General features: G+C 38.5%; 1 protein-coding gene across 1 annotated transcript; it reads right to left on the minus strand.

Annotated features, from left to right (window-relative positions):
- Positions 1–2,039: 2,039 nt before the first annotated feature.
- emx2 (empty spiracles homeobox 2) lies at positions 2,040–6,707 on the minus strand. The gene is made up of 3 exons (XM_076286495.1): positions 6,036–6,707; positions 4,413–4,597; positions 2,040–3,055 (listed from the first exon to the last, which is right to left on the minus strand). The coding sequence occupies exons 1-3, from the start codon at positions 6,424–6,426 to the stop codon at positions 2,888–2,890; spliced, it is 744 nt and encodes a 247-aa protein (XP_076142610.1). The 5' UTR covers positions 6,427–6,707; the 3' UTR covers positions 2,040–2,887.
- Between the last annotated feature and the right edge of the window lie 5,092 nt (positions 6,708–11,799).

Here is an 11,799-nt window from a genome sequence, read left to right on the forward strand (position 1 = left end):
AGGCTAAATAGCCTAGGCTATGTTAATTATTTGGCAAGGCTATAGGCCTATGTCAATAGTAGGCTACTAATCAGAAAAGAACGTGTAAGACCTGTGATTTGAAAATCAACCTGAAACATGTCTATAAATTCCCACAGGCTGTGTAGCCTAGTGTGTTCTTTTAACAATACAAAATGGGAAAATGATAACCTGACAACAGCATATTTCTGATAGCGAATTATGTCAAAATGAAGCGGTCAGACAAGACTGTTCTAGGGCTAGGCTATCCTTTTCAATGTTGTCATGAATAGAATTGTAGGTTCGAGTGAAACAAATATTTTTATTTCGGCTAATTCAATCACATTATCTGTCATTAAAAGAAAATACATGTGCTAAAATTTGAAGTGTTAAATTAATGAAAGGGGATTGCGCTAATGAAGGGGCAGGCATATTTCGAGCCACGACCGAGGGAGAAAGTGCGCCAAATTTGTTTGCAGCGGATCAAGGCTCACCGCCTTCACTGCACTTTCTTTATCTAAATTCCAACTTGAAAAGATATAATTATCTAGTTTGAACAGGACTGCTATCAAATCCTTCTTTAGGCTGGATAGGGAAAAGCTCGAGTGGATTGCGGGCTCTGAGCCGCTCGGTGTTGCCCGAGATAGGAGTAATGAAGTTGTGGAGTCCGGAGATACAAAGGGCATTAACCTCATTAGCATGAAACCTTTTCTTCTAACTATTGTGGGACCCTTTCAGCCTTCTAATCCCCCCTTTTCAAAGCTGGGTTTGTAATAAAGCTTTTAGGGGGTTTTCAAAGCTAATGGTATTCTCTAAGGATTTTTTTTCATTGCTGTTAGTCTTGACCGTTTAAAAATTCCCTATCCGAGTGGGTCTACAGACCTATGCATAGAAAGCACCATGAAGCTTACAGAGAGTATATAAAATTACACACGTTTCACCTTAAATGTCTGAGTTATGTTTTAATGAATAGCCTAAGTCACAGCCCTAAGCTATCAAATCATATGTTTGTCTCCTTCACATTTCTAGGCCGGTTTAGTGCTTGGTCGGGAGGTTTTTCTTTAGTTTTTGCAAAACAGTGGGCTAGCCGATTCTAATTTAAATTTATGAGAAATTTTACTATTAAAATGTGCCCCTTTCAATGGGCCATGACAATCTTCGGCACAGAATTTAAGACAATATTCGCACACGCTAATTCCCTTATGTGGGCACGCACGCCCGCATACACACACGCGCGTGCGCGCGTACTATCAGTGAATACACATCCGAACCGTAGCTGCTGGAGACAAGGCTTTAGACAAAGCTCCTATTTTGCGGCACATTGCAACCTTCCCTTATCACGTTGTGAACGGTAGTCAGATTGTGCAAAATTATGTCCAACCAGACCCCTTTGGATCCACGGATTATGAGATTAAAGTGGACCACTGGGCAATGCATCCCCTTTCCCCTCATATTACTCGTATGATAATTGCCTAAACTGATTTGCACTCTCACAAAAGCTCATTGGTCTCTTTGTAGCACGAACAGGCCAGACGCAGCTCTTCTATCAATTGACAAACTGATTAATGCAGACTATGAGGCAAATACAGATTCGGGAAAATAGCGACTTCCTGTCGGAAAAATTCCCGATATAGGCTATTTTAAAACAAGATTATTCACGTTTAACCTACATCAACACTTCCTCACAATAAACAAAACATCAAATGTATGCCTACTGTCCACTCATGTCATAAAAATTATTTCAAATGCACGGTAAGGAGCCTATTTCCCAAAGCAAGGGACAATATCTTTGAAGAAACAACCTCAGCCAACCCATTCAATTTTAATACACCGTGCTCTTTATGCAATGTTCGGCCAGAACTATCCACAAAACTAAAATTCAGAATTAAAAGAGGCATCCGAAATTAGCGTTTTATCGCATTTCTCTTAGGGTCTGGGAATCATACTGATAAAACTTTATTGACAAAATATTGACAATTACATACTTCTTGGAAGTATAGTCTTTGATAAAATTGTAGCAAATATAACACAAACACAAATTATTTACATTCTGCTAAAATAAGATTCAACAGAAACATTATTCTTAGTGTCTTTATACACGGATTATGCTCAGTGCTTTAGTTGTACTGCCCAGGCGTTCTTATTTCAGCTCTTATGTGGCAATTTTTGCTACCATTACGCTCGGAGATTCTGCACACATTCAATCAATCTTTCGGTTAAAGGAATGTCCTGGATTGGTTAATTGTAGGCTAGGTAACTTTATCTGTGAGATAGTAAACCTTAAATTTAGTTCATCCGTTACATCTTGACAACACTAATGCAGCACTGCTACTTCGTCTCACAATCACTTTAACACGAGGATCAAAATTCAAGACGTCACATTTAAAATAAGGAAGAAACAACATCTTTGAAATGAAAATTTGTAAAAGCAAAGATCTGTTTATGGAAAGAAAGTGTCAAGTTAAATTATCTACCAAAATACTTTCGTCTACCATGCAATTCAAGTTTTACAAAAAAGTATTTTGGTATTTTGGTGTGGGAACTTAGTCTTTGTGTGCATACAGGCCATGAACATTCCTATTGCAAATGTTTACGGCCAACTGGAGCTATGTTTTGTGTTGTGGAATAGTGGTCATTGATGCTGGGGAGGGAGAATGCGATAGCCTAGGCTACCTCTCGAACACCTTACCCTTGCAAAGTAGAATAGGCTATTAACAGTTTCGTAGCAATGACAGTCACCAATTACATCTCAAACACTCAAGCTGCCAATCTCCGAAAAGCGAAAGGTGAACATTGCCTTTACCCTCTTTCAGTTTCTTTCTCACAGAATCCTTATCCGTGTCATCCTTTACGCCACGCTGCTGTCCCGGATTCAAATATTTAAAGTCTCTCAATCGTCTGATGTGACATCAATTTCCTCCGGGCTCCCTTGTTTAGTTGCCAGTCTCCATCGGTTAATATGATGCGTTCCCTTCTTTTTCTGCTGTGAATCCGAACCCTCCTCCTCCAGTTTCTGTCGTTTGAATTTAGTTCTTCTATTCTGGAACCAAACTTTCACCTATAATATATATATATATATGTATACACTATTAAATAGATATAACAAACACAAAAGAAAACTTGCAACAATCAGTTAGTTTTGAGACACGCAATTGTAACAGTTTTGAAATAATAACTAATATAATAATTTGCAAGCATAGAAATATATAATTAGCGGATGCTTATCCGTTATGAGAGATTGTAGCCCATTAAATTGACTTATAGGCCTAGGCAATGTGAAGGCAATCACTCATGTCTTGCACATCAGCGTACTAATGCTATCCACAGGCATTAACGATAGGCTAAAATAAAACACAAACGACCTTCAAGCAAACCATTTAAAAGAACCAACAATATAGAATAGGATAATAAATATGCCCTATCGCTTTCCTACATTTCTCTTTCGGTATCCGATCATTCGCTGCATTTAGGTTAAACTCAAATCAGTAGCCTAGTACATGCTATCTCGCAGAATGACTGAAGGATTTAATAGGTCTACGTTTGCGTTGTGTCAGTTGGTTTTCACGGTAAGCTATGCCTAATGACCTCTTGAAACAAAACGTTTATGATCAAGTCAACATTGACCCGACGCAATTTCACAAAACTACGACAATTATAAGTGTTAGCGAGAAACGCGCTTCATACTGCCGAGAGATGTGAGCTATTCAACAAGTAAATGCTTAAGGGTTTTGTGTTTAAATAATCTCTATAGGCCTACCTCAGCCGGCTATTGAGATCACCGACGTAGAGGACCTTGAACTTGGATTTGATCCAATCCCATTTAAGAAGAGCCTTATTCACCGTTGTGTTTCAAATTGGCATAGGCATAATAATGTAAAACACGGCCTAAATGGTATATTTCAGGACATATATTGCTGATGGTTGCTCGCATAGCCTAGGCTATAACCCAGGACTCATTGGTGACATGGGTGTCACAACCTTATTCAGTGCCCTGGACATTTCCTGGAAGGGTTTCCCCCATAGTTTCCATTTAAGAATAGGCCTATGGGAGAATTTAAGTAAATTAGACTGAAAGCCGAAATCATTAAACCTTTTTCTATAGGCCAAGGCGATTTATGTTATTATTTTTCTTAGCCTATGTAGGCTAGGCCTAAACGTTAGCCTAAATAGTCTAAAATATTACAGCCTGTTGACCCAGATGAAGTAGAAAATGTAATTTATTTTTATAGGCACCTTCGTTTGTAATCAAAATGCTACAGCCTAAATCGAAGGACCACATGCATTACACGTTGGCTGTGTCGATCTTGCAGCCAATGCCAAGATCATGCTCTCCCCTTCGTGGTAGGCCTACTGATGTGTAGCCTAACAAAATGTCTAGCCTAAGTTTGTAAAAATAAAACAAGACACTGTCTTACCTGAGTTTCTGTGAGGCTAAGGCTGTGCGCAAGCTGTTTTCGTTCAGCACCGACCACGTAATGGTTTTTTTCAAAGGCGTGTTCGAGTCGCAAGAGCTGTGATGGAGAGAACGCTGTGCGAATTCTTTTGGGTTTTCTGGCCAATGCGTTGTGCAAGAGAAAGCTTTCCGGACTCGTTTCATTGCCTGCAAATAAAGACGGGGTTCAGTATATGATCAGTCGTGGCATTCTCAAAATCTAACGTGCGTTCACAAGAGAAAGAAGGACACTATCGGAGCAACTTTAAGTAGCCTAATCAAGTAGGCTAACTGCAATGAGCAATGGTCTATAACCTAAGTTGCCAACAGTTAATCGTGGGCCTAAAGACACAATAGCCTATGTTATAAGCTATAGGCATAGCTTCAAATATTTTAGCCTATAGCTGATAGTCAAGCGAAAAGAACCACGATAAACGCGTGATTAAAAAAAGTCTGCAATTGCAACACATTATTTCATTTGTCAGCCTATTAATGTATAACTAATAATTAATAACACCGTCTAGGCCCATAGACTAACCTATATACCTATAGGCAGAATTCAGCCTATACTAGGCCATAGCCTTGACAGATTTTTAAAACGACCCTCGAAACTTTCTCATGTCGAGGCCTTTGTGATAGGTAGCCTATTTCAGGCTGTACAGCTAGGCCTACATTGGTTACAAGAACATAGGGATGTAGCCTAGGCTATATTGTACTATTCTGAATCCAGTAGCCTACTTTAACATTGACTGAACGCCTTGCAAAGTCAACTGCCGAGGTTTTAATGAATTATAAAAAAAATCCTTAAAATGAATTATTATCAATTTAATTATTTTCATATTATTTAACTCTCCAGTTAAATGTAAAACGAAATTTCACGAAAAACACAAGATCAATTGGAGATAGGCTAGATTATCCTGCAATTACAATTTAATCTCAAATTAGCCTAATGTCAAACTCTCACAATTTATGTAGCCATATGATAGCCTAATATGCAGGCTATATGATCTTAGCCGAATTGTTTTTATTGGACCTAGTGCACAGAATCCAGACAAATAGGTCATCAGCATTGTCACAATTATTTCTATGTCGATGTTGACCTAAAGCGTGCGGAGTAGCCTAAGCCTAATAGTTGCATGCACATCGCTGAATATAAATTATGTTCAGCGTGTGACTGTAGGCATGGGCTAGGCTACATTAAATATTTACTGATATCCTATTTGAAATTCTATTTTAAAATATTTTAAAACAAACATGACAATCTTTTCGATCTTAACTATTTTACTATTAAAATTAAAACCAATAAGGCACTTACATTCGAGGCTATATTAGCCTAAAGTCCAAACAGAACAAATCGACATCTCAAAATCCTGTTAAAGTTATTTGTAGCATATGGCATAGAACTACCATTTAAAATTAGAGATTAAAAACTAATGTTCCTGTCGCCATGGCCTAAGGTTTGTGGTAGAACATAGGCTACCAAAAGGAAAACAAGCATTCATCAACCCTTTTTAAGTCAATTATTTTTCAACAGCTAAAATTAGGCTTTATGAAAAGAAAATATGTGTCCATTGTGCGCAGACATTAATATAAATCGCAAACCTACCTTGGAATCTGTGACCCAAATATCTGTATCTATGTATCAACCACGGATAGAAAGTTGAGGGATCCCTTTGCTGGCTGGCAAAAAGAGGATGCGGGCCATGCGAAGATGAAAGCGGATGTGCTGCTAAAGCATGTGGAGGAGGAACGGGATGAACTGAGACAGCGGAGTTTGGAGGATGGGAAACCGCTTCAGTAAATACCAGGTCCGGATTCGAGTAGACGCCCCGGCCGCCGGAGTGAAAGCCGTTTAAAAAAGGGTTTATCTGACTCGAGTTTGCGTAACTGAGAGCCGCTGGTCGTATGGGCTCCTCGGATCTCGACGACGGCAAAGGATTATCCTTTGCCACCAATGATTCTATAGTAAAACACCTCTTCGGTGTGGGTTGAAACATAGTGAAACCAGTCAATATTCTCCAGTTTAGTGAAAGCCGTGCTGGGGTTCCCGCTCAGAAATACTCCACACACTAAAGTGAAGTTCTTACAACAATAAATAACTTTAAAATGGTGGACGCAGCCCTTTGAAACCCCTTGAAAAGAAGACAAAACCGCGACTTGTCAACTAAAAAAAGTAGTCGACGTCTCCAGACAATCCATGGATGCGATCGGTTCCCAGCCAGTTGTGTTAGAGATTTGTTAGTTCATGAGCCTAATTAGCGCCAGAGTCATATAAACAGCTTCCTCTGAAGCCTGTAATGGCTTGGTGATTGGTCGTTGCAACTCGCCTTAAGCTTGAGGGTAGAGTCTTTAAGTGCGTCAACAGAAACGAGCAGAGAGGCGGATTCAAGCTCAACGGAACGGATTCGTCCAGGACTGGAGCTGCGGGGGCATTTACATTAGCACATCGAGGAGCTCAAGGTACCATGAAGGCTATTTATGTCCGACGACAGACCCTCAAGACAAATTCTATTATGGGATTTGGCTAAAGCATTTGTTTAAATGTTGCAGATCACATCATAATTTAAATGACTAGATTGTTTGTCAATGTTTTGTTTTAGGCTATTGTTGCTTGCTCTAAATGTTCTAGGCTACTGTGAGATAATTATATTTGGATTATGAAAAGTATAGCCTAAGTACCGCAATATAAGTATTTGTATCGTATTAAAACTCATGTGAATGGCACAAAAGTATCCATCTTCTGTCTTTCTTCGGTATTTTGCGTCGCGTTATTTCTCTTGCTTTCTCGTTTTGAGACCATTTAGTCTGCGATTAGTAGGCTAGTAGTCTAGGTAGGCCTATAGTTTTAATTTTCTCTTTCTGGAGACACCAAATGATCGATATTTTCTGATGTTTGTCTTATGAAGAAGAATAGGGTTATTTTTTCCACAAATAGCTTACTCGTGGAATTGGGAAAACTTGGCACATACTGTAGCGCCAGTGAAATACAATGTGTTGTTGGTAACGTCAAAAGTGTTACTTTTTTACATATTTGCTTCCATTAACAAGTAATTTTGAATAGGCCGTTATTAACAGGTACTAAATAATAATATTTTTGAAGGAGTGGTTATGCATTTGCAATAATAATTTGCAAGATAATGGATATGCGGACCATCAGAAATAGCCATGTGCACAGTTTTCGCAGTGATGTAATTTCCCTCCCTCATAATGAACAGGCAATGAAAATGTAACATGTGCAAAAAGCAGTCTACATTGTCACGGACACTTAAAGAATTTCAGAATCAGTCTAAATTTAAAATCCTTAGGCTAGCCTACTGCATGCGCCGTGGAGCAGCTCCAACGGGGGAAACGTGCGAGCCCGTAGCCTTTGGAGAAAAAAGGTCTGAGATGAACCATACTTACCATAGTCATAATAGCGACCAATTAAATATACGATTTTGTCAATTCCTCTTCAATACGTATATATGATATAGGGTAATTATTTTGCTTAGGTCTACTTGTTCTTTGCTCTCACTCATTGAAACCACAACTTACTTACGTCTTAGCAAAAACAGTCTAGACATAGGCACATGACTACTAGGTTACTAGAATACTAGGCCTAGGAACAACAATAACAATAATGACAATAGGCCTAATAATAATAATAATAATAATAATAATAATAATAACAATAACACTGATTAATATCAGTATTATTAATAATAGGCCTAATGATAGTAATAATAATATGGTTATGGGATTTGGCAGACGCTTTTGTCCAACTGCAGGCCTATTATATTGTATTGCGACTTACATAACAATACAATAGTTAAATTAACAGTGAACAGTTTTAAAAAGTTGGTAATACTACATTAAGAGTAACAATAATAAACAATAATGTCAATGCAATAGCCTATAATGACCAATAATATAAAGCCATATATATAAGCCACAAAATCCAGTAACCTACCTAGGCTATTTGACCTGGTGGCCTAATACTTACGACCAAAGCAGAGGCTATTTATAAGCCTACAATAATCTAATATAATTATTCATAGGCTGATGATACAAAATTATAGCTATGGCATATTTTAGCCAATGTTTATCGGTTGTTTTTTGCATGTTTACTATGAAACCTTTGCGTTATCCATCGGTAGGCCGGGTTACTATTTACCTAACCTAGGCTATTATTAGCATTTAATGTAAGGTGGGCCATTGGGTTAACGTTAAGTTAGATGAAACAATCATTAGGCGATTGGCCACAGAGCCAGGACTTCAAGAACAGTGGTTCACAACATCAAAACAACTTGGAACAAGCTCTTCGGTTAAATATCCTACATTTCCTTAAACATAAAGCCACAGAACCTTTAGTGTGCCTCATAGATTATCCCATAACATATTTTATCTGCCGACAAAACACTGAATTTTAGGCTGCTAGGCTAATAACCCTATTGACAAAATTAATGCACAAATCTGTGTTCTGCAATCAACAAGGACGCATGAATCTCCTTGATTCAGAGAGCGCACCAAGAACAGGAACAACTGGCACATCATTCCCGGACAATCCCTGAGAAGAGGTTACAATTTGTAATTTGATCATGGAACTTAGTTTCCCTAAAAGTAGCCTATATTATAGTTCTTGCGCATAGGTCTATTCACATTATGCAAGTCTATAGTCTAAAATTTAAAAACCCTAATTAACAGCCTATCATGATGCGTAGTTTGGCCTAGTCCAGCTGCACTGTTGCGAGATCGTTGGGTGATAGGGTAGCATGTGCAGCGCCGTCTTGTCAAGGTCATTGTTTCTGTAGTCGATACCAGTGCGTCACCTGCTGGCAAAAGTACAAATCACAGATGATCCATGTTGATATGAGCACAACCCTACACAGAAGTTTCGCCCGTTCTTCGCAGAATATAGGCTACTTAAGCTTAAATATACATTTTAATTGTATTTCCCACTCTCTCATCGCTTTCACTAAGGGAGTCTAGGCTAGTTTTGAAACAACTTGGCAATCTTCATTCGTTTGGAAATAAAAATCCTTTGACTAGGCTTACATCAAAAGAATAAATTGGGGAGTACTAGGCCTGTATCTCACCGCTCCAGTGCTTTTGTGACCTAGGCCTATATGCAATTTTCCCAATTTTTGAATCCTTTTTAGAAGATAGATCTGTTATATTCATTTTAACTCCCTCTAACCACAATCTTCCACCGCCAGTTTAAATAGGCCTACTCAAACTAAAAATTCACAATTCATTTCAAACAAATAGCCTGCCAGAGCTAATTCATGACGATTTATTGTGCGATATGGCTCCTCAAAAAAGATTCCCACATGGCATTTTCACCCAAAGTTGTTAAATAAACCTATTTTATTAGGCCAATGATTTCGGAAAATTGTTTTAGGCTACAGACTGATCACGCTCTGCTGCATAGTTAACAGGCCTACCAACAAGGCATCCAAAGTACTTAAATAAAGAAATAAAAAAATATAAAAAAAATACATAAATCAAAATCAGGCCACTATTCAGGCCCCTATATCTCCGAACCTTCACGTAAAATATCTATAGTAGGCTAGACCTAATACTGTAAGATTTCTATAGGCCTAGTAGTTCTATAGTAGCCTAGTGCACAATTCCTATAGTATAAAACTATCATATTTTGTTCCATACAATAAAATTCCTAGTTCTTTTTTCATCCAAGTGCTTCCATTTCTCTCTTCCTCTGATAATACTAGCCTGACCTGACTAATGTTAATCTTGCGAATGAACATGCCTAGGTTACCTTAGGATGCAAATAGTAGACATGTCTTTTCTGTCCTCCCCAACAAGCTTCCACATCTAATTAACACAGTCATGTTCATTGTATGTTCAGGCATGGATCCTATGAAAAATAACTATAATAGCTTAACCTAATACTTTAAGTTTTCTATGGTAGGCCTAATGTATAATGCTTTTATTAGCCTATACCCTTATCCTCCATAACGTTCCTAGGCTTACAGTCTTCTAGAAGGCTTAGCCTATTCTATGGTAGGCCTAGACTAACTGTCCCAAAATGCTATAAGATTCATAATCTATGCTATAGTATTCCTAACATTATGTCCTAAAATACTTTAACATTCCTGTTCTTTTTCGTAATGGGGCTTAGTCAGTAGAAATGGTGTGTGTTCTACACAACTCATAGGCTGCAAAGTCACTTGGCCTGGACACTAGGTTTTTATTATAAGGACACAGGCTAGTCTATTATGCGAAACAGCCTATACCTCAGTGGGCTGATGATGTAGCCTACGCCAGAGCCTATCCGACTACGGAATTATACCCGATTGGCTAATCTGGTACAAATAAATGGACGATAGCCTATATAGCATTCGTGTAGGGTGAAGTTAATACATTTGCTGTGTAGACCACCTGCTATCCATTCGATTTGTGTGTAGTCACGAAGAAGTATTAACTGATTATTTTATGTTATTGGCGTGAACGACGCGTTTCGCTGTTGCTTCGTCAGGTTCACTAAAATGTGTCTGAGATATGGGCAGGCTTTATAAAGGTTATAACCTCAAGAAGGCAAGTTGAAAGACGTGCGCCTCGCGTCCCCTCCATAAACTGGCAAATTGGGCACAATAGCCTACCGAATAGCAGGCTACCAGGTAGGCCTAATGGCCGACACTCTCACTTTTGCAATTTGTCATTGCAGAATATCAGTTAAAGAACGTGAATTAGCCTTCTTGGGCTCGTAGCCTATCAATAGGTTATTTTGATATGCAATGTGTTATTTTTTTTCTTTGTGCAGATCGTGCAAGATAAATTCAAACTGATGTTGGTAATGTGTAACCTATGGTTTTACGCATAGGCCTTTACAAATCCATGGCAAAGGCGTAGGCTAATCCAGTTGGGAGTCAAGGCAAGACTTTTCTTAGACATTGATTTCTATTAAGCCATTTCGTAAAAAGCGTTTTATGGTAAAGCTTTATGTTAGTCCACTGTCCAGGTTTATACCTTGAATGTTCTAACTACGGTGGACAAAAAAGTCCCACTCACAGTAGACTAGGCCTCAGCCACAATGCTGAATGAGTAATGGACTAGGGAAGAATATTTAACACAATAGCTCATTACGCCATCTACCCATTTTCTGGCAGTTGGCTAAAGATGTAGCCAACCCCCCCCCCCCCCCCCATGAAAGGCATCCCATTTTTCCAATCTATAGTTGACATCTACTAGAAATATGGCGATATTTGTAATTCTGTGGAGTACCATCAATTTTCCGTTAAGTTAATTTTTGGTAACAATCGGATTGTATGAACATTTCGCAAATAACACATTTCTGTTTCCCAAAGGAGTTTACCTGCATGCACACTAGTCTTTCTAATGACCTACATGGACTTGCAAACTTGTCTTTC

Source organism: Alosa pseudoharengus, unplaced genomic scaffold, assembly GCF_046254945.1.
Source record: "Alosa pseudoharengus isolate Yale_2024_CS ecotype anadromous, Long Island Sound unplaced genomic scaffold, YU_APseudo_1.1 YU_APseudo_1.1_scf_15, whole genome shotgun sequence".
Lineage (NCBI taxonomy): Eukaryota > Metazoa > Chordata > Actinopteri > Clupeiformes > Clupeidae > Alosa > Alosa pseudoharengus.

Excerpts from the sequence above, each read along its gene's own strand:
- emx2 (XM_076286495.1), bottom strand. The coding sequence starts at position 6,426 with ATGTTTCAACCCACACCGAAGAGGTGTTTTACTATAGAATCATTGGTG. Across the intron at positions 4,598-6,035 it reads TTTGGGTCACAGATTCCAAG|GCAATGAAACGAGTCCGGAA; the intron begins GTAGGTTTGCGA and ends CTTTATTTGCAG. Across the intron at positions 3,056-4,412 it reads TTAGCCTCACAGAAACTCAG|GTGAAAGTTTGGTTCCAGAA; the intron begins GTAAGACAGTGT and ends TATATATTATAG.